This window comes from Netta rufina, assembly GCF_964035555.1.
Source record: "Netta rufina genome assembly, chromosome: 1".
Taxonomy (NCBI): Eukaryota; Metazoa; Chordata; class Aves; order Anseriformes; family Anatidae; genus Netta; species Netta rufina.
The window spans coordinates 78,123,153-78,144,628 of NC_140123.1; the positions used below are offsets into that span (position 1 = coordinate 78,123,153).

Consider the following 21,476-nt stretch of genomic DNA (forward strand, 5'->3'; position numbering starts at 1 on the left):
ACTACCTAGCTTTAAATCAAACACAATAGAACCATTATTTTGATAAACTGCAATAATATGCTGTAAATTTTAATTTAGAAGTAAAAAAAAAAAAAAAAAAAAGGAATTATAGAAGTTCGATCTTCACCAGTCTGATTTTAATCTAGCTGAAACCCAAACCTGTAGTTGAGAGATTAAGAAGTTTAAAGAATCTTGCTCTATTTTAAATGATATTCTCCATTCAGAGAGCCAGCAAAGTACCCATGTTTTTACCAGCATGTCCTTTCCTGACACGCAGCGCAGTAGGAAGTATTTTGCTGCTTTCGGTTACTTTGTGTTTCTCAGCAGGCAAGAGAAATTTTGCACAAGGGAAAACTGAACTTTTAAAACAGTAAGTCAATTTTAAACCTGAGCCTCCAAAAATCAAATTATAGCTCTGAAGTTTGTGGCTGCTGAGCTCCCCTGCTTTTGACCCCTGCTTTTGAAGGGATATATTACTATATTTTGCTACCCATTTCTTAGATTAAAAAAAGAAAGGCACTTTGTGATTCTGTTAGTGTTAAAGTTGCAGTTTCACTCTGCGTGGAATTGAAACTCTCATGCTCTTGATGCTCTTGGTTGAGTGACAGTCACTTCCTAAATTAAAAAAAATAAAAATAAAAAATCAGCCTTAGTCCAAAAGAAAAAGCAAAGTGACAGTAAAGCTATTAAAGTTCCTAAAGTTTGTAGCTATAGACTGCCAGGGAAATTTCCAAAGGCACTGAGTACCTGTTGAAAATCATGGGGTTGGGTGACTGCACACTGTGCTTTAGAAAACCTACTTACAATCAAAGTGAGTGGATGTTAAGCACCTCATGCTTAAGCTCTGTTCCAGTGTAATAAATCAGAGGCATATTTAGGTGCTTGAAAAAAATCAGCTTTCACAATCCAGCTCGTGTGCTGTCATTCTTTTAGGTACTATTACACAAGTAAGCACATTTGTTTGATAATAAGTTGAATAGCTATAGATGAGCTAAAGATAACTTTCTGCTCTGATGATGTACAATCTGTGAAATATTCTAGGTGGAATAGCTAATGTATGGTATTGCAATGAATGTTTTCCTCCTCCCAGAAGAGCGTTGAATGGTCTTGTAGAACTTAGCAGGATTTTAGTGAGACATCTGCGTTATTTATAATAACCCTAAATGAAAACCTCAGTGCATCTTGCATGAAAAGAAAAAATCCAGTTACTTGTCAATAGCAAGCTAATCTTTTTATTATTATTATTACGGTATTTTAGTAATCAAGTACAAAATACGAGAAACACAGTCCCGAACCTATCATGAATTAATGAGCCCTTTCCTACTCCTTGATTGAAATGGTAATGACACAAAATGTTTTCTTCTGTGTGCTTTCTTGTTTTTGTTTATATGAGTCAGCCACGAAAAGATGGGGATTTTAAAACATGATTGCAAGTTAAGTCTCTGTTCTTTCATTGGGTTTCAGTCTTTCAAAATGAGGTCAGCTCCACAACAGTCAAAGAAATTATGAATGGATATTCAAAATGTAAAGAAAAATATGTACAGAAAAATAAATAAAATGAATAAATGAACACTAATAAATATCCTAACCATCAAATTATCCTGTACTGCTAAGCATAGCAACTTCTAAATATGAAACTCACAGCACTTTTTACCTTTTAATATGCTGTTTTCCATGTCCTTGCCACTCTTTCTTATTTTTTTTTTCCCTTTCTGTTTTCCTTCTCCTCTAAATCCTATTCACTGAAGCTGAATTCTTAATGGAAAAAAAAAATCTGTTAAGAGATTTGTCTGTTTGTATTAGGCACTGAAAAGATTCTTAGTAAAAAACTATTAGCAGTAGAAAGGAACCCTAAATAATCACAGAATCACAGAATGTCTGAGGTTGGAAGGGACCTCTAAAGAGAATTCTCTTCCCTAGTTCAGCCCCCCTGCCAAGCAGGGTCACCTAGAGCACATTGCACGGGATGGCATCCAAATGCTTTTTGAACATCTCCAAGGAAGGAGACTCCACAATAATAATAAAAAATATTAAACTTCCAAATTTAAAATATCGTTAACGTCTTTCTGTGGTCATACAGGTTGCACTAAAAATGAAGAAAAAAAAAAAGGAACTTGAGCTTCTATAAATCTTTGTTGTCTCAAGTGAGTTCTACCCTTGCATAACACATTTCTCTCCTGTCTGATTAACCTCGCTTTCTCGTTATGAATATTTTGTAATAGTCCTCTTTCAGGATTCTCCATGGCTTGACTGTTCAACTTAGAGTAGGTCTTCTTATAGTTTCTTAAGCTATGAGCCTGTAGATCTGTAGATAGGTGAAACACACAGTTTCAAATAAGAAGCATGTTCCAAAGTGGCAGGGAAAAGAGCAAACTGTGGCATAAGAGACCAAAAGAAAAAAAAGAAAAAAGAAAAAAAAAAGAAAAAAAAAAAGAAATCTTTTGTCACAGCAGCACGTGGATTTATGAGTAATGTGAGAATTTGTTTAAAAGGCAAAAAATAGTACTCAGTTCTTTTAATGGGGGTGGAGGAGTAACTGAGTTACTACTGTTTTAATTTTAAAGACAGATATTTGAGGAAGTGGGCTGCAGCAGTTGTTTCATGTTTAATTATTTCTCAAGTTGCTGTTCAGCTGAAGAGAAAACAGATAAAGTTGTATTACTGCTGTTGTCTTGAGTGAGTTATGTCATGCTACACTCTCCTCTCTACCTGACCTGAACCAGTGGGGACCTCTTTCATGCTATTTTCTTCTGTCCTGGTTTACAGTTTTCTCCAACGACAAATCTTTCAGCTGTGGAAGCACACAAAAATGGTATGTGAAACTTTTGTTTTAAAGTTGTTGTTATAACTCTGTAATTGGAACTGTTGAGAAAGGTTTTCAAGAGTATATTTTGCTTTCTAAAGTCTATATATGCTGTTGTGGCTATAAGCTGCAATTTATAATGACAGGAAAGGAAATCTGGCATTTATTTGCTCTGATATGTTTGCAGGAGTATTATAATAATGTATTTTCTAACAGTTTTAACTTCTGTGGTGTTCTTTGCTCTCTAGCCTTTCAGTCTTTCACGTTTTAAAATTCATAATGCAGCAATTACAGAAACACTTCATTAAGAGACACCCAGCCATGTTGTTTCTGAATATTTGAAGAATACTACAGTTCAGATTGAATTCAATTACAGATTACTGAGCACATGTGCTCAGTTAATATCAGAATATAAGTAGTTTTGAACTTTTTATAAACACAAAATTTCTCTCTCCTTCAGAGAGAAAAGGACAGCTCACATACATACCCTAGCTGTACTTTTAAACTAGTTTCTCATTACAAGGACTTTCTACAAGTCATTGCCTATTTCTTCTAATTTCAGCATTTTTTTTCTTTATTTGTTCTGGTTCTATAACAAAGTGTTTTGCATATGAGCAGTTAGACACAACACCAGAATGTAACAGTTTGCAGTTAAAATAGCTAATACATTGAAAGGGTATGGGAACCCAAAGTATATGCAGAAATGAAACACAAAGAAACTGAGAGCTAGGCTTGCTGTGCAAAGATGCCAGGGTTCCCCAAAATAGAGCAACAAGTAGGAGTTGAAAATCTGAGTGTTTTGCAAGTCTCAGTTGGCATTTTTTTTGACACCTGGAGGAACTTTCAAGCATATTCATGAAGACTCTAAGGGCCCAGATTCATTGCACCTGCTTCCAGGCACCTAGCAGTGCAGTTCCTTGTCTCTGGTAGGCGTGCAGTCAGGCAGAGCTCTCTCCATGTTCGGAGAGCTGAGCAGCACCTGAGGCCCTCCTCTCCTATCCCTGGATGTCAGTGCAGCCCAGGCTGATGGCACTGCATTGAGGAACCCAAGTAAGCATGCAAAATTTGATTCCCGAGTGCAGTGTCTGAATAGAAACACATAGAAAGTTTGTGATGATCTAGACAGCAATCTCATGTTGCCCAAGTCCTAATTTATTGCTTGGATAGAGACTTTTAAGTTGGGTTAGCAATCTTTAAAGCTTGATTCTGATTAAGTTTTCCTCAAGAGCAACAAACCTGTGGTTTGCCCCCAGTTAGCAGCAGAGGTTTTCCTTCCTTATTTTAAGGTAACCATTAGACACAGGTTCCAGTGACTGGCAAGTCCATTCTTTTTCCCAAGCCAGGTGACTAGAACATGTCATGGCATGGACATGAATGAACAGTACCAATAAAATAAAACACATTCTCACTTAGGATTTTTTCTAGTCTAGTAAAGAGTCATTTACACAAATAATATGGTATGGTCCTTGGAAAAGAAGGAAGGCAGAATACTTACAATAATGTATCCATATTTTTCTTCTGCAATTTCTCTTTTCATTCAAAGACAGACCTTCTGTTTCCATGTAATGAATGTCAGTGGTAGTACCCTTTCTTCTACCTCCCACTTTCCTGCCCATATTAATGGATAAAAAGAGAATACTTAAAAAAAATAAAAATAAAAAGCAGGACAGTGTAGGGAAATTAATGTATTTTATCTTCTCCAAATTAGCTCCCCACTTACTCTGATTATTCTTATTCATCTTTTTCATCCAAGACTGTACTGAAGCAATGGTGAATGATAATATCCATGTCTTCACTTTGTGTGAGTTTCCAAAGTGAATTACTATAAAGCAAATGAAAGTAATTTTTATTAAAAAATGATTCACAGAAGTTGAAAATAAAGAAATGACTCATTGCTTTGGAATTCATGGCAATAGTCTGGTTAGTCCAGATCAGCTTTTCCTAAGTAATTTATAAATTATAGTCATGGCTATCAACCTGGATATTTCATAGTTCACAGAATCACAGAATGGTTTGGTTTGGAAGGGATCTTAAAGACCATCTAGTTCCAACCCCCCTGCCATGGGCAGGGATACCGCCCACCAGATCAGGTTACCCAAAGCCCCATCCAGCTTTGCCTTAAACACCTCCAGAGATGGAGCTTCCACAGCTTCTCTGCGCAACTTCTTCCAGTGCCTCACCGCACTCATAGAGAATTTCTTCCTTATATCTAATTTAAATCTACCTTCTTTCAGTTTACCCCTTGTGCTATCACCACGCTCCCTGACATAGAGTTTCTCCTCAGCTTTCCTGTGGGCCCCCTTTAGGTACTGGAAGGCCACTATAAGGTCTCCCTGGAGCCTTCTCTTCTCCAGACTGAACAACCTCAGCTCTCTCAGACTGTCTTTGTAGGAGAGGTGCTTAACCCCAATTGATCATCTTTGTGGCCCTCTTCTGCACTCATTCTAATAATTCCATGTTCTTCTTGTGCTGGGGGCCCTAGAGCTTTATGCAGGACTCCAGAAGGGGTCTCACAGGAGCAGAGCAGAGGGGGAGAATCAGCTCCCTTGATCTGCTGGCCACACTTCTTTTGGTGTAGCCCAAGATACTGCTGGCTTTGCACATTTAACCAAATCTTCCCTTTCTTTGGACCTTCTGATGGGAAGAAAGCTCTGTGTCTCTTTGTGGGAATGGGAAGGGAAGTAGTGGTAGAGGAAGGGCTGTGGTGTAATACACTACCAGGAAATTGATATGATTTTCATATGCCAACATAGTGGAAGATCTGCACTGTTTTTTAACAATTTTCCTTATATACTGAAGCTTTATATTCTGAAGCTGACTGACTGAATCCCCAAAGTGACTCCACTCAGTTGTTGAATCTAGAATTGCAGTGCTCTGAGAGACTTGATCTAGCTTCTCTTCCACTAGCTGACCTGCTAATCACTAGAGTGCTCCTCCAGACACAGAGATGAACCAGGAGATTTAGTATTGTTATCTGAGGTAATGCAGAAACATGAAGTTATACTTGCATACTGAAGGGATATAGTGGTGTAAGTAAACACATCATAAAACATGAATTCCCAATTAATCTGTGTCATCTACAATGCATGTCTAAGGAAATGCTCAGCAGTGTTTTCACATACTATCTATATCATGAGAAAGTCTTAATATGTTCGTGCTAGCCAGATAAAAAGCCAAAACATTTCCAAGTATCTTGAACACTTTACCTAATCACATGATTTTCAGCTGCTTATCTGGTTATCTACATTTAGTCAGTATTATTCTATGAGTAAATAATTCTGTTTGTTTTTTTTTAAAGAGCATTGAGTACCATGTACCTATCTGCAGTCCTTCAAAAGTCAGTTCTTCGGGTAGAAATAAATTATTTTGATTTATGGTCAGTTTGGTCATCTTGAAACCTCTTGGCCTGCACCAGACAGAGGCAGTTATGAAGCTATGCAATGCAGCAAAATGGTCATGGCCCCTCTGCCTGTGCTAGGCAAGCCAAGGCTGGCAGCATGCCTGGCTGGCTGGCTGGCTGTCACTGGTGTCAGGGCCAGGGCATCTTTGTCACTCAGGGCTGCTGAAGAAGTAACTTGTATGTTATGAAGTATTAAAATCCCATTGCTCTTCCCACCATACACACTACTCTGTAAAGTAGTCAAGACCACAAAGACGTGAGAGAGTATGTTTTTTTCAAGGCTCTACAAATGTTTATGGGATTTTGGCTCTGAATATTGAATTATTGTAATTCTTTTAAGATAAATGTTCCATTTAAAATCTGTGTTTGATTTTCACTTTCAGACCTACCACTGCAGTGCCCTCTTGGCCCTCTGTTTTTATTGGACAGTGAAAATGCAAGCTGATATTAAAGTATATTGAATCATAGAAACATAGAATGGCTCAGCTCGGAAGGGACCTTAAAGATCAGATAACTCCATTGCCCCTGAAACAGGGGCCAGGTTGGTCATCCACAGCTTCTCTGGGCAACCTGTTCCAGTGCCTCACCACCCTCCGAGTGAATAATTTCCTCCTAATCTCTAACCTGAATTTATGATTACCGTAAAGTCCCCTTTTCCTGTCATTACCTATCTGAGTAAAGAGTCCTTCTCCATCCTTTTTATAAGACCCCTTTAAGTATTGACAGGTCACAATGAGGTCTCCCTGGAGCTTTCTCTTCTTCAGGCTGAACATACCCAGCTGTCACAGCCTTTCTTCATAGGAGAGGTGCTCTAGCCCTCTGATCACCTTTGCGGCCCTCCTCTGGACTAGTTCTAACAGGTCCACATCCTTCTTGTGCTGGGGACCCCAGACCTGGATGCAGCATTCCAGGTGGGACCTCATGAGGGCAGAGTAGAGGGTCCCTCCTTTGACCTGCTAGCCACACCTCTTTTGATGCAGCCCAGGACACAGTTGGCCACAGTTGAGGCATAGTCATTGACTGTTTTTGGTCAACCATGCATTTATTCTGACACATAATAGAGGAAGAATGCTTATGTGAAATTTGAATTATACATGCAGCTGTTAGTACATTTTTGAAAATGTATACTAGTTCTTAATTGGCTATAGATTTTCTTTTATGCTTTTGTCTGCTTCTAAATCCTAACTTTACTTATTTATGTATATTATACAATTTCAATTTGCTGGATGTCTAACACTGTTTCCCCTTAAAGAAAATTCCCAGATTTTAATCAACCATCTTGTAATCTTTAGCAGAATTTTTAACTTTTTAAGATCCATTACTTAGAAAGTGATATTTATCGTATCACTACTATGTTTAGGGATAAGAGAGGAAAGAAAGCATTTGAGGAAATACCAATATAAGCCATCCCCTATACTTAGAATCCTTCCTGCGCACCCACTTCTGGCCGCTGTAAGACAGGATCCCAGGTGAAATAAATATTTAACCCAGTACATGGTTGATCGGATGTCCTATGTCACATGTTCCCATTACACTCAATTAATACCTCCCTATTTCCTTATTTTTAGGTACCTCATGCAGAGACATCAAATGCACTGCCATTTGTCTTGCTTTTCTTATTTCCACTGTTGTTGTCAGGAGCTTGGTTTCCTAAAAGTTTACCCTGTGATGTAGAAGCCTCTGAAGGTTCAGTGAGAGTGGACTGCAGTGATCGTCGCCTCACAGAAGTCCCCAGAGGAATCCCCGCAAATGCTACAAACCTGACCCTGACTATTAATCATATCCCCCATATTTATCCAACATCTTTTGCTTATCTTGAAAGGCTTGTGGAGATTGACTTTAGATGCAACTGTGTGCCTGTCAGACTGGGGCCCAAAGATCATGTGTGCACCAGGACACCAACAATTGAGAATGGCAGTTTTGCTACTCTGACAAGGCTGAAGTCATTGTACTTGGATGCAAATCAGTTGTCGGAAATACCCCGGGGTCTTCCTAGTACTTTAAGTCTGCTAAGTCTAGAAGCAAACAGTATCTCTTCTATCAAAAAAGCTAATTTATCAGAACTAAGAAACATAGAAATATTGTATCTGGGACAGAACTGTTACTACCGTAACCCATGCAATGTTTCTTTTGAAATTGAACAAACGGCCTTTCTGGATCTGAAAAATTTGACAGTGCTGTCCCTGAAGTCTAACAACATAACTCATATTCCACCCAACTTGTCCTCTACTTTAAAGGAATTGTATATTTACAATAACATAATTCAAGAGGTTCAGGAATACGATTTAAGTGCCCTTCACAACCTAGAAATTCTTGATCTCAGTGGTAACTGCCCACGTTGCTATAATGCCCCATATCCTTGTGTTCCCTGCCCCAATAATGCACTTAAGATACATTCAAAGGCTTTTTATTCCTTGAAAAAATTGAGAATTCTGAGACTTCACAGTAACTCTCTTCGGAGTATACCCAGCAGCTGGTTTAAAAACACAAGGAATCTCGAAGAGCTTGACCTCTCCCAAAATTTCCTCATGAAGGAGATTGGAGATGCTCAGTTTTTGAAGTTTGTCCCCAGACTTGTAGAGCTGGATTTGTCCTTTAATTTTGAACTTCAAATGTATTCTCCGTCCTTGAACCTGTCCAAGACATTTTCTACCCTCTCAAATCTGGAAATCCTGAGGATCAGGGGTTATGTCTTTAAAGAACTGAAAAAACAAAATCTATTTCCATTGCTCAATCTTAGAAATCTAACAGTGTTGGATCTTGGGACTAATTTTATTAAAGTTGCTGACCTAACAGTGTTCAAGCACTTCCAAGCTCTTAAAGTCATAGATCTGTCAGTGAATAAAATTTCTCCTTCTTCAAGTGAAAGCAACTCCTATGGAATTTGCTCTAATCCCAGGATTTCAGTAGAGCAACGCAACAGACAAGTTTTACAAGAGATGCATTATTTCAGGTATGATGAGTATGGCCGAAGTTGCAAGTCCAAAGACAAAGAAGCTAATTCCTACCGACCTTCAGTTAATAGAGATTGTCTGGATTATGGAAAAACTCTGGATTTAAGCAGAAACAATATCTTTTTTATTAGCCCCTCAGACTTCCAGGATCTTGATTTCCTGAGATGCCTCAACTTGTCAGGTAATGCAATAAGTCAAACTTTAAATGGAAGTGAATTCCACTACCTGTCTGGATTGAAATATCTGGATTTTTCTAACAACAGGATTGACTTGCTATACTCGACTGCTTTCGAAGAGCTGAAACTTTTAGAAATTCTAGACCTAAGCAACAACAAACATTATTTTCTGGCAGAAGGTGTTACTCATGTCCTTAATTTCATGAAAAACTTGGCCTATCTGAAAAAGTTGATGATGAATGAGAATGAGATTTCTACCTCTATTAGCACAGGTATGGAAAGCCAATCTCTTAAAATTTTAGAATTCAGAGGAAATCGTTTAGATGTTTTATGGATGGATGGGAATGCTAGATACCTGTCATTCTTCAAGAATCTGACCAATTTGGAAAAACTGGATATTTCCTTTAACTCACTCAGTTTTTTGCCTTCTGATGTTTTTGAAGCTATGCCTCCAGAACTCAAGATACTCAACTTAACCAATAACCGGTTGAAGGCTTTCAAGTGGGGAAAACTCTACCTGCTGAAGAAACTAACAACTTTGGACCTCAGCAACAACCTTCTGACTACTGTTCCCCGAGAACTGTCCAATTGCACTTCCACACTCCAAGAACTGATTCTCCGAAACAATCACATTCAACGGCTAACCAAATATTTTCTCAGAGGTGCAATTGGACTGCAATACTTGGATCTCAGTTCAAACAAGATCCAAATAATTAAGAAATCTAGCTTCCCCGAAAATGTCATTAATAACCTGAAGATGCTGCTTTTGCATGGCAATCCTTTCAAGTGCAATTGTGATGCAGTGTGGTTTGTTTGGTGGATCAACCAGACTCAAGTGACTATTCCTCTTCTGGCCACAGATGTGACATGTGCTGGCCCAGGGGCACATAAAGGAAAGAGTCTGGTTTTCCTGGATCTGTATACTTGCGAGTTGGACACCTCCTATTTGATCATGTATGCATTATCAGCTTCAGCTGTCCTAGGTTTTATGGTGTTTGCTGTTATGAGCCACCTATATTTCTGGGATGTGTGGTATAGTTATCATTACTGCACTGCAAAGTTGAAGGGCTATAGACGTTTACCTTTACAAGATACTTGCTATGATGCCTTTATTGCATTTGACAATACAGATCCAGCTGTGAATGAATGGGTGATGACAGAATTGGTTGAAAAGCTGGAAGATCAAAAAACCAGAAAGTTCAATTTATGCCTAGAAGAAAGGGACTGGCTTCCAGGACAGCCAGTCTTTGACAACCTTTCCCAGAGCATTCAACTGAGCAAAAAGACCATATTTGTGCTAACCAACAAGTATATTAAAAGTGGCAGCTTCAAGACAACATTTTACATGGCCCACCAGCGCCTTCTAGATGAAAAGATTGATGTGATTATCTTGATATTTCTTGAGAAGGTATTGCAGAAGTCCCGGTATGTCAGGCTGAGGAAAAGGCTGTGCAGAAGTTCTGTCCTGGAATGGCCGACTAACCCTCGATCTCAGCCCTACTTCTGGCAGACTCTGAAAAATGCCATAGCTACATGCAATACCCTGGCTTACAACAACCTTCTCCAGGAAACTGTTTAGCTCTACCATTTACTGTGGAATATTGTTACTATACACGGTGAGGAAAAGATACTGAACTTCACAGAATCACAGAATCACAGAATTTCTAGGTTGGAAGAGACCTCAAGATCATCGAGTCCAACCTCTGACCTAACGCTAACAGTCCCCACTAAACCATATCCCTAAGCTCTACATCTAAACGTCTTTTAAAGACTTCCAGGGATGGTGACTCCACCACTTCCCTGGGCAGCCTGTTCCAATGTCTAACAACCCTTTCGGTAAAGAAGTTCTTCCTAACATCTAACCTAAAACTCCCCTGGCGCAACTTTAGCCCATTCCCCCTCGTCCTGTCACCAGGCACGTGGGAGAACAGGCCAACTTGATGTGGAGAACGTGTAAGTTTGCTGTGACAGGATTCAATATAAATTGTTGCCAGCAAATTTTTAGCTGACATACACCTTGCTTGGCATTTGTTACTGCACAGTGAGAGAACATGCACTCCCCACTGGAAGTCCCTGGTTTAGAACAGAATGGCCACTTCCAGCTTTCAGTTCACTGGAGGCCTCCAGCATCTCCTGTGGTTGGGTCAAGTGTGTGTGAGACACTTGTTCACCTTACTTTAGCACAAAGGCTGCCAGGAGGAGCTAGGCCATGCCCAAAGTTGCTGTTATTTGGATCACTGGTGGAGTAAATATGATTTTGTTAGAAAATTATTGTTAGTGTGTTTGTATGTGTTTATGAAAAACAGGGACAGCATTTACTGACACATTCATCTCAGAAAGTACCTTAAGCAAATTTCACACTTTAGGAGTCAGGAAAATGTAAGAACAATTGTCTTTTCAACTCAGGCTTCCAACAGCTGAGTCTACCAGTTCTGTCTGACTGGGCAGCAGCCCTAATCACTGGGGAAATGATATACTGGTGGGAATGCTGTCTAGGGCTTGGATGTGGGATGGGAGCTCTACTGCTGTCAGATTGTCCAAAAGGTCATAAATCTGAAGAAGCTTTGGACAACTTGCATGGGCTAAAATAAGAAGGCATGAGAGAAACAAGTTCAGAAGGGCTCACAGGCAACGGGTTGGAAAGAGTTTGGAAAGGGAGTCCCTTTGCATGGAGCTGCTGCATGGGAGTGAGGAGGAAGAGCAGGACAGCAGGTAGGCTGAGGAAAACCTTTGAAAATGGCAGATGGAGAAAACTGGAAAACAAAGAGGATGAGATAAAGAAAGGAAAGTAGGAAAAAAGAAGTGGGAAGAATTGGGAAGAATAGAGAAAAACACTAGCTAAATTATGGCATGATAGAAATAAAGAAGGATTTACTGATAATTTCCAAGCAATCTGTTCAGTTTCCTTTTCATCTGCTTCCTTGGCTGCTGTCTGAGCTGGCTTCTTCCTGAGATCTTCAGGCTTCTGTCCACTGATGTGTGGTTTGCTTTAGGAGCTCAGCTTCACCATTTCCACCCAGGTCCTGTGTCACAGTCCCTTGTGTATCAACTGGGACAGTGTCAGCAGGTCCAGACAGACGTGGGATCTGGGGACACACAAAACTGTCAGAATCACTTACCTCTGCCTGCCCAGACCTTCTCCAGAGCAAAACACCATCAAACTACAGAACATATAAGACCAAGTCATACAAGGAGGAAAACCATTGGACAATTTCTTTAGGCATACCATGATTGCTCCAGAGCATTTTCAATCCCTCCTTTCATTCTTGTTCCCCAGGCAGACCTCTTCCACCGTGGCTGCTTAAAACCTAATCTAGGAATGGGCCTGACTTCAGAGATAACCTGAAGAAGAGAACAAATGCTGTTTAGAAAAATAAAGGCTTGGGCCTATTCCTCACTTTGGCTTATAGAGCATCCTCATAAAACATGTGAAAGTTTTTCAGCTGAAGTCTTTAAAAAGGCATCATAAACATTCATGTGTTGCTCAGATAGTTTTGGGAGAAGCAGTGTGCTCTCACCTTGCACTTCTGTCTGCAGCAGAGTCTGGGCAGCTTCTCTCCTCTCTCTTACAGCCTTTTCTCTTCCGGTTACTGGTCTGGCCCATGGGGAGCAGATGCTCTTTATTGATTTGAATTTTCTTATCTCAGCTGCCTTCTGCATTTCCACACCCACATTTCAGCCTAGTCCTTTCTTCAAACAAGACATTTTTGTTTTAGTTCTAGGCATCTAGGAAGACAGGAGCACAAACACAAACAAGAAAACGAACCTTCACATAATATTAGAGATAAAAAGGGTATTATTTTTTGTCTCAGTTTGTTGCAGTGGTTTTATTGATGAACAACTGAAACAGGAGAAAGAGCAGGACCTCAACAGCAAAGTGGGTGTTCTATATCTTTGTTTTAAAGAGTACCTTTTAATGGTTGTGTTTGTAAGCCTAAACAATCTGTGTCTGTAAGTATATTACCATGAGCTGTAATGCAACTCTCCTCACAAGGTAGTGCTGAAATAGAAACCTCTGCTCCTCAGTTACTCCCATGACATGTCCCTCCCTCTCCCCACACCACTTCCTCTACCTGAAGCAGCTTCCCCTTTCTCAGCCTGTGTGGTTAGGGCACAAGATCACTTGGCTTATCTGAGGTTATGAGGAGAAGTCTTTTCTCCTCTTCCATTGAGAAGTGATGAAAGGATAGGTACGGGATGAGTAGCAATGGGTATATGTACATTATTTGTATCCAAACTAAATCTCCCATGATGCCACTTGAGGCCATTTTCCCATGCCTTGTCACTTGGTATTTGGTGTAAGTACCAATCCTCATTGCTCTACAACCTCCTTTAACGTAATTGTACAGTGTGATAAGGTATCCCCTGAGCCTCCCTTTCTCTAGGATGGACATCAGTCTCCTCAGCTGCTCCTTTTAAAATCTGTTTTACAGGTCCTTTACCAGCTTTATTGTTCTTCTCTGGACATGCTCCAGCACCTTGATGTCCTACTTGTAGTGAGGGTCCCAAAACAGAACCAGTATATCAAATCCTCTTTTATCTCTTTGATCTCCTTATTTTTAAGAACTGGCATATGAGAAACTTAAAGCTGACTCACTGTGAGAATAATTTACATTGGAAGGGACCTCTGAAGGTCAAAATGGGTCTAATTTCAACATAGCATTTGCTTGCTTAGGTCCTTGTTCATATATAAACTTGGAGCACTTTGTAGGAAAAATGACATCCCATGTAGGAACATGATAACAGCATCTCTAAAAGATCCTGTGAAGATCAAGAGCTCTTGTTCTGTAGTAATTGTATTTGGGTCACAAGCACTTCAGACCAGCAAACCTTTGGCTTCTGAATACCCTCTGCCTCCTCATTTTCTAAATCTCACTCTGAGAGTAACTGCCTGAAGAAAGAATCTCTCTGATAAACTGTTCATCAGAAATATTCAGTCATCAGTGACATTCTTCCATTTACTCTTAACAAGATATTCATTTAGGTCCTTATTCTTCCCAGTTGCCTCTGTAGGACCTCAGCTTCATCAAGTGTGTATGGAAGTTAGCCTCTTAATTTGGGAAGATAAATTTTGTGTCTAAATGCAAAAGACATACACAGAAATCGACCATTATCTCCACAAGTATAAATGGGAGAACTAAAGCACAGAGAAGTCAAACCATTTCTATAGTGTCCATTTGCTGATAGTGAAACTGAAAAAGGTAATCTAGACATGTAATCTTTAAACGGAATCTGGATGCATTCCTTGATTAATGAGTACATTCACATTATTTATACATGGGATTATTTACTTAGAAAAATATAGAAGTTGAAAATAAAACGTGGACATGGGGACAAATTCTTACTGTGGTTGTGCACATTATGGAAACAATGTTGAGGCAGTTGGAAACCCTATTAAGATATTTAAAACTGGTTTAGTGTTGTTGTTTGTTTTGTTTTGTTTTGTTTGGGGGGGGAAAGAGTTTATTTGCTCCAGGTATGCAGCTGAAGAAGTGGTATCAGAATAGCAACAGATCTAAATCAGTGGCCTTATCTATCTGGCCTTTGTCTTCCTTCCTTTGTTCTTACTGAGACATACTGCTAATGGCAAAGTTCTGAGCAAAAGCAGATCTAGATAACTGTGTTTTTTGTTTGTTTTTTTTTTTTGTTTGTTTTGTTGTTGTTGTTTTGTTTTGTTTTGTTTAAAAAAAAAAAAAAAAGAATCACACACTAAAAAAACATCTTTGCCAGTGCAAATTCAGAAACATTTGAGGAAATAAAATTTCAGGCTTTTTGTAGCCATGTCATTATGATTACTGACAATAGGTTTATACAATTATGGAAAATCTGGCAAGCTTGCAAAACTGAAGGATTCAGGTTTCAGTTTCTACCAGTTTCAATGTTTTATTATTATTATTTTTTTCTGAATATTTTCTTTCTTCTTACAAACCATGTTCTAGTTTCATTGCCTTAGCTTTTGGGTTTATCTATGCTATACTCCTCATAGAAGTATCTGCATTCCTGACTTTACATACTTTATCAACTTTTTATTTATATATATATATATATATATATATATATACAACTCCACAAGAATGAGAGGTTCTGGAAGTAGGTTGTTACTTAAAAACACACATGACCACTCTTGCATTTTCGTAATTATATTGACTTTTTAATTAAAGACAGTCTGTCAATTATACCTTCCTTTTTTATACAACTTTTTTCCTCTCGCGTGTTTCTTCTGCTGAAGAACTCAATCGAAACCTGCTTTTTAACTGACATCCCTCAATGGGAAATTGCTCTCAGTGTTAAAAGGAAAAATTCCTGAAACATAAAACAAGTGAGTTTTTACCTTATATTCTTGTTTTCTTGTTTACAGATGATTCTAACCTATAACTTACTGAGAATATTGAGATTCATTCATCTATGTGGAAGAATCATATTCATACAGGATTATGCTCTTGAACACTGCAGCTGAATTCTACATTTTATTCATAATAAAATCTCATAAACTAATTATCTTATTGCCTTGGACTATGACATCTTACTTTTAGGTGTGGTGGTATATAAGAGAAACTCAGACACTAAATGTTGCTTGTTTACTTAGTCTGAACTCACATTTGTGAAGAAAAAGCAGCAACTTTCTAAAAAGAATTTAATTGACCCTTGCTCCTTTGGAAAAACAAATCTAAAAGCCCCTCCACAATTTCCAGTGTGGAAAATTTTTGGATTTTTTGGATTTTCTTCTTTCCAAGAAGAAGAAGAAAAAGAAATGATGTGTACCTTATAGTTAATTCCTGGAAGTGTAATCTCATGAAAAAGGAAGTCACGACTAGTGATTTTACTTTGTGATAGCAGCCAGGGATCAGTTTAGGAAAGCCAAAGCCATTTTAGAATTAAGTTTGGCCAGGGACATCAAGGGCAACAAGAAAGGGTTCTATAGGAACATTGGTGATAAGAGGAAGATTAAGGAAATTGTGGGCCCTCTCTGAAAGGAAATGGGAGACCTGGTCACCTGGGATATACAAAAGGCTGAGGTACTCAATGACATCTTTGCCTCCTTCATCAACAAGAGCTCCACACACATAGCCCAAGCCTCAGAAGGCAAAAGCAGGGGCAGGGAGAATGATGAACCACCCACTGTAAGAGATCAGATTTGAGACCTTCTAAGGTCCTGAAGGTCCCCTCCCATGGGACCTGATGAGATGCATGCATGGGTCCTGAGGGAACCGGCAGATGTAGTTTCTAAGCCACTGTCCATTGTATTTGAGAATTTGTGGCTGTCCAGTGAAGTTCTCACTGACTGGAAGAGGGGAAATATAACTCCCATTTTTAAAAAGGGAAAAAGGAAGACTTGGGGAACTACAGGCCAGTCAGTCTCACATTTGTGCCTGGCAAGACCATGGAGCAGACCCTCCTGGAAACAGTGCTAAGGCACATGGAAAATAAGGAGGAAATTGGTGACAGCCAACATGGCTTCATTCAGGGCAGATCATGTCTGACAAATCTGGTGACCTCTTACGAGGGGCTTATGGTGCTGTTAGGGGAAGAGCAACTGACATCAACTACATGGATTTGTGCAAAGCACTTGCCATTGTCCGCCGTAATATCCTTGTCTCTAAATTGGAGAGAAATGGATTTGACAGTTGGACCACTTGGTGATTAAAGAATTGGCTGGATGGTTACACTCAAAGAGTTGTGTCCCACAGTTCAATGCCCAGGTGGAGATCATTAATGAGTGATATTCCTCAGGGGTCAGTATTGGGACTGGAATTATCCAACATCTTTGTCAGTGACATGGACAGTGACATTGAATGCACCCTCAGCAAGGTTGCCTATGACACCAAGTTGTGTGGTGTGGTCAACCCACTGGAGGGAAGGAATGCCATTCAGAGGGATCTTGACAGGCTTGAGAGGTTGGCCTGTTCAAACCTAATAAGATTCAACAAGGCCAAGCATAAGGTACTGCACCTGGGCCAGGACAATACCAAGCACAAATAGAGGCTGGGTGGAGAATGATTGACAGCAGACCTGATGAGAAGGACCTGGGGGTGGTGGTTGATGAGAAGCTCAACATGAGCCAGAAATGTGTACTTGCAGCCCAGAAACATAACTGTATTCTGGGCTGCATCAAAAGAAGCGTGGCCAGTAAGGTGAGGGAGGTGATTCTCCCCCTCTGCTCTGCTCTCGTGAGACCCCTTCTGGAGTGCTGCATTCAGCTCTGTGACCCCCAGCACAAGAAGGACATGGACCTGTTGGGTGAGTCCAGAGGAGGACCACAAAGATGATCAAGGGGCTGAAGCATCTCTCCTACAAAGACAGTCTGAGAGAGTTGGGGTTTTTCAGCCTGGAAAAGAGAAAGCTCTGGGCAGACCGTAAAGAGGCCTTTCAGTACCTAAAGGGGGCCCACAGGAAAGCAGAGGAGGGACTGGACAAGGGTCAATGGCTTTAAATTAAAAGAGGGTAAGTTTAGATTAGATATAAGGAATAAATTCTTCTCTTTGAGGGTGGTGAGGCACTGGAACAGGTTGCCCAGAGAAGCTGTGGATGCCCCATCTCCAGAAATGTTCAAGCCCAGGTTGGATGGGGCTTTGAACAACCTGGTCTAGTGGCAGGGGGGTTGGAACTAGGTGGTCTTTAAGATCCCTTCCAACCCAAACCATTCTATGATTCTATTATATAGCTGATACAACATTTTCTGTTGTTTCAGAACAGAATATCTCTGCCTGGACATCTCTTGTAATTCTACCCATGAAACTCATTCTAACAACTGGCATCAGAAAGTTTCTCATGTAGATGACCATCTTGTTTTTTGGTTTTGCTGTGCACTTGGTTTTTGGTTTGTGCTCTTTTAGCTTAGGTCTGGAAAGAGAAGGCAAAGAAAAGGATGCTGTTGAGGGATTGTAGGTGAGCAAGCCAGTTCATCTCAGTGGTGGCTGAGAGAGAGACATGCTGCACCTTGAAGGATCACTCTAAGCTTTCTAAATATTGTGAAACACGCCCCAGACTAAGTGATACACGTAGAGAATAAGTTATGTCATGACTACTTGTGTAATACTTGTCCCTGCCACACACATCCTGTTTTCTCATTTGTTCCACTTACTTAAGAAAAGGAATAATGTCGCAAGCATGGACAATGCTTCCTCAATGCATTTTTAAGGATAAGTAACAATGTCCAGAATATATTTATCAACCACAGCTGCCACATGCATGTAAGGAATAAATCAAAGACAAAGATTGAAGACTCCCTCATTCTCAGCCACTCTACTTCAACTTCAGCTTCCTGTGGCTGGCTGTGAATTAAACCTTGAGATGAAATTTGAGGTGGAATCCAATTCTTCCAAAAATCTTGCCCTCTGATCAAAGACTCCAATCACAGAGCAGTTATATATGTATACCTGTTTAGCAAAATAAACCTTCAGCTTTATATATATATATATATATATATATATATATATATATATAATATGTATATTTTATATAATTTTTGGTGTCATGGACCACAAAACAAGGAGTCTTCCTCCACCCTCCGCAAAATAAATAAATAAATAAATTATTTTTTAATGATCAGTCAATGAATCTCACAGAAAGAATGTGGTTTATGTGTTGGATGAAAAAAGAAAAGTAAGGCAAACGACTTTTAAAGCACGCTAAATATATAAATAGTTCTAAAGAAAGAGGAACTTAAGAGCACAAAACAAATCATTTTCTCAGAGCAGTATTCTACTCTCAGGAACAACAAAAATGGAACTGATGGTCCAAGTCTGGCACAGTTCTCAAGTATTTTTTATATTAGAAATTCTATATACAATTAGTGACTTAATATGTATTGAGAATGAAGTTGTTTATTTTGTTGTGTAATTCTTATACAGTATTTATACTTCTTTTTTTTTTAATCACTGAATTTATTTTGCAATTGAATATTTTAATCAAAATTAATATGACTGCAGTATCTTCTAGGGAAATACATTAATTAGTTATTAGCATCTAATAACCCAATTAGTTACATAGTGCTGTTATTACTTCCTTGGAAACTAGAGACAGTAAAAGCAGAATTACTTCAAATTTACATTTAATTCATTTAACAATTACTTCGAATTCCTTTTCTCACAAAAGATCCTCCAGTACTACAGAGTTAATACAAAGGTGTTAAGCTGTTGTCGATAGTAAACATCTTTGTTACAGAAAATGGATAATGCTAACAACGAATAATGTTTGCTTAGCACTTAATCTACTATTCACTGACTGACTTCCTGCATTACAGTCTATTATTCAAGGTGTCCAGGATATGCTCTGAAGACTTTAAATTGTAATTGTAAATTATAGTAAATTCCAACATTAAAACATGCTCATTATGAAAAAAAAAAAAAAAAAAAAAAAAAAAAAAAAAAAAGCAAACACCATTTTTGTTGTGTATTTGCCTGGAGGTCCTTCAGACCTCTTTCTATTTATTTATCTGCCAAACTGGAGAATGTTCTGCTTTAAGACACTTTCCCCTATTTTTTGTCCCTAGGCTATGATCAAATCAGTTCCTTACTTTTTAACTATCTCTTGCATAAACTGTCTCTTCTTTCCCAAAAGAAAAAGAAAAGGTCTTCTGTTTAAATCTCTCATGGGAAGGCACTTTGAACTAGTGCAGGTGATACCATAGGTATAGCATGGGAATAGAGCCGATGCTCAACTTGCTGCTGCTATGGGCAGCTGGCCTACGTGACAAAATTAGAAGGGAACAATTTAGGGAGCTGCAACCCAACTCCTGTAACAAGCAGCACCTCCAGAAGGAGCTGGGCTGTCACAACACACTGCTAACTCCTGAGCGCCCTTTCCTTGGGAAAAACGAAAGACACAGTTGGGGGCCACCTAACTCAACTCTTTTTTCATACCTCTATACTTAAGAAGGTAAATTTAAGAACAATGAGCAGAGATGAAGACTGTAGAATGAGGTAATTCTGCAGACACAAAGAAGCCCAGAATGAAAGGTGAACTAGTTAGGATACCATACCAATACCTCATTGCCTTGTCAATTAATTATGCTCTTTCCCTCTCATTTCCAAGTCTTCCTCTATGCATTTTTTACTGTGATTTGTTGATCTTATATTACATAATGTATGGAATAAATAAAAATAAAAATAAAAAAAGAAAAAGAAAAGAAAAGAAAAGAAAAGAAAAGAAAAGAAAAGAAAAGAAAAGAAAAGAAAAGAAAAGAAAAGAAAAGAAAAGAAAAGAAAAGATGTTAAGTTTACATTAACTGCTGTTTATAAATTCCAGATAATATAAAGAATTTCTGGTAACTTTATTATTTCTCTCTTGGGAGACTTTCTGTAAAGAAGGATCATAATACATTGTCAAGCCTACAGCAGAGCACACTAGCTCCTGTGCCTTAGTAATATTTTCAGTTATTTTTCATGGACATAAATGGAAAACTGTTTCTTGTGTAAATGAATAGAAAATGGCAGAACAAAACAGTACAAACTGCAGCATGACAGGAAGCTGAATTTGATATATTTCTGTTCTTGAGAGAGTATCATGAGACGATTAGCTCTCAGTGAATCTCCACATTCATCTGCCTGCTGATCACCACATGCCCACTCACCTATCAAGTGAACATACTGATTCTACTTATTTTTCTTTACACTTTTTATTGCTCTCCTCCCGTATCTTGCTTCTACTTCTGGTTTTATGGGGTCTCTTTCTGCAGAGCAAATTAATTGACTCAAAGTTAATCTCAAATGTTTATATTTCTCTAGTCATTATGTTTTATCCTCATTTTAGATGACAAATTATCTCATGATGACTATTCACTATGAGATATTTTATATAAATTCATATATATGTGTGTTAAATAAAAGCATATCCAGGAAAAAACGTCCTTTTACAATGATGCAGAAGACACATGCCTAAATTACATATACACAGACTTTTCTTCACCTTATTGTGGTAAACCCACTAAATTAGTTGCCTTCATCTGTTTGTCATTTCTACAAGTAAATAGTTATTTCCATTTCCAAAATAAATCCATCTCTCTCTCTTTTTTTTTTTTTTCTTTCTTTCTTTTTTTTTTTTTTTCATCATGGAAGTGTTTTGGGTTATTTTTAATTTGTGTGACTGTACATGAAAATGTTGTGTAGGAACAACTGTTTTTTCCTTCATGTGACATTAATGTA

At 38.7% G+C, this 21,476-nt stretch overlaps 1 protein-coding gene across 1 annotated transcript; it reads left to right on the top strand.

Moving 5' to 3' along the window:
• Positions 1-2,719: 2,719 nt before the first annotated feature.
• TLR7 (toll like receptor 7) lies at positions 2,720-15,752 on the top strand. The gene is made up of 3 exons (XM_084290173.1): positions 2,720-2,812; positions 7,772-10,949; positions 15,692-15,752. The coding sequence occupies exons 1-2, from the start codon at positions 2,738-2,740 to the stop codon at positions 10,910-10,912; spliced, it is 3,216 nt and encodes a 1,071-aa protein (XP_084146299.1). The 5' UTR covers positions 2,720-2,737; the 3' UTR covers positions 10,913-10,949; positions 15,692-15,752.
• The last annotated feature ends 5,724 nt before the right edge of the window (positions 15,753-21,476 follow it).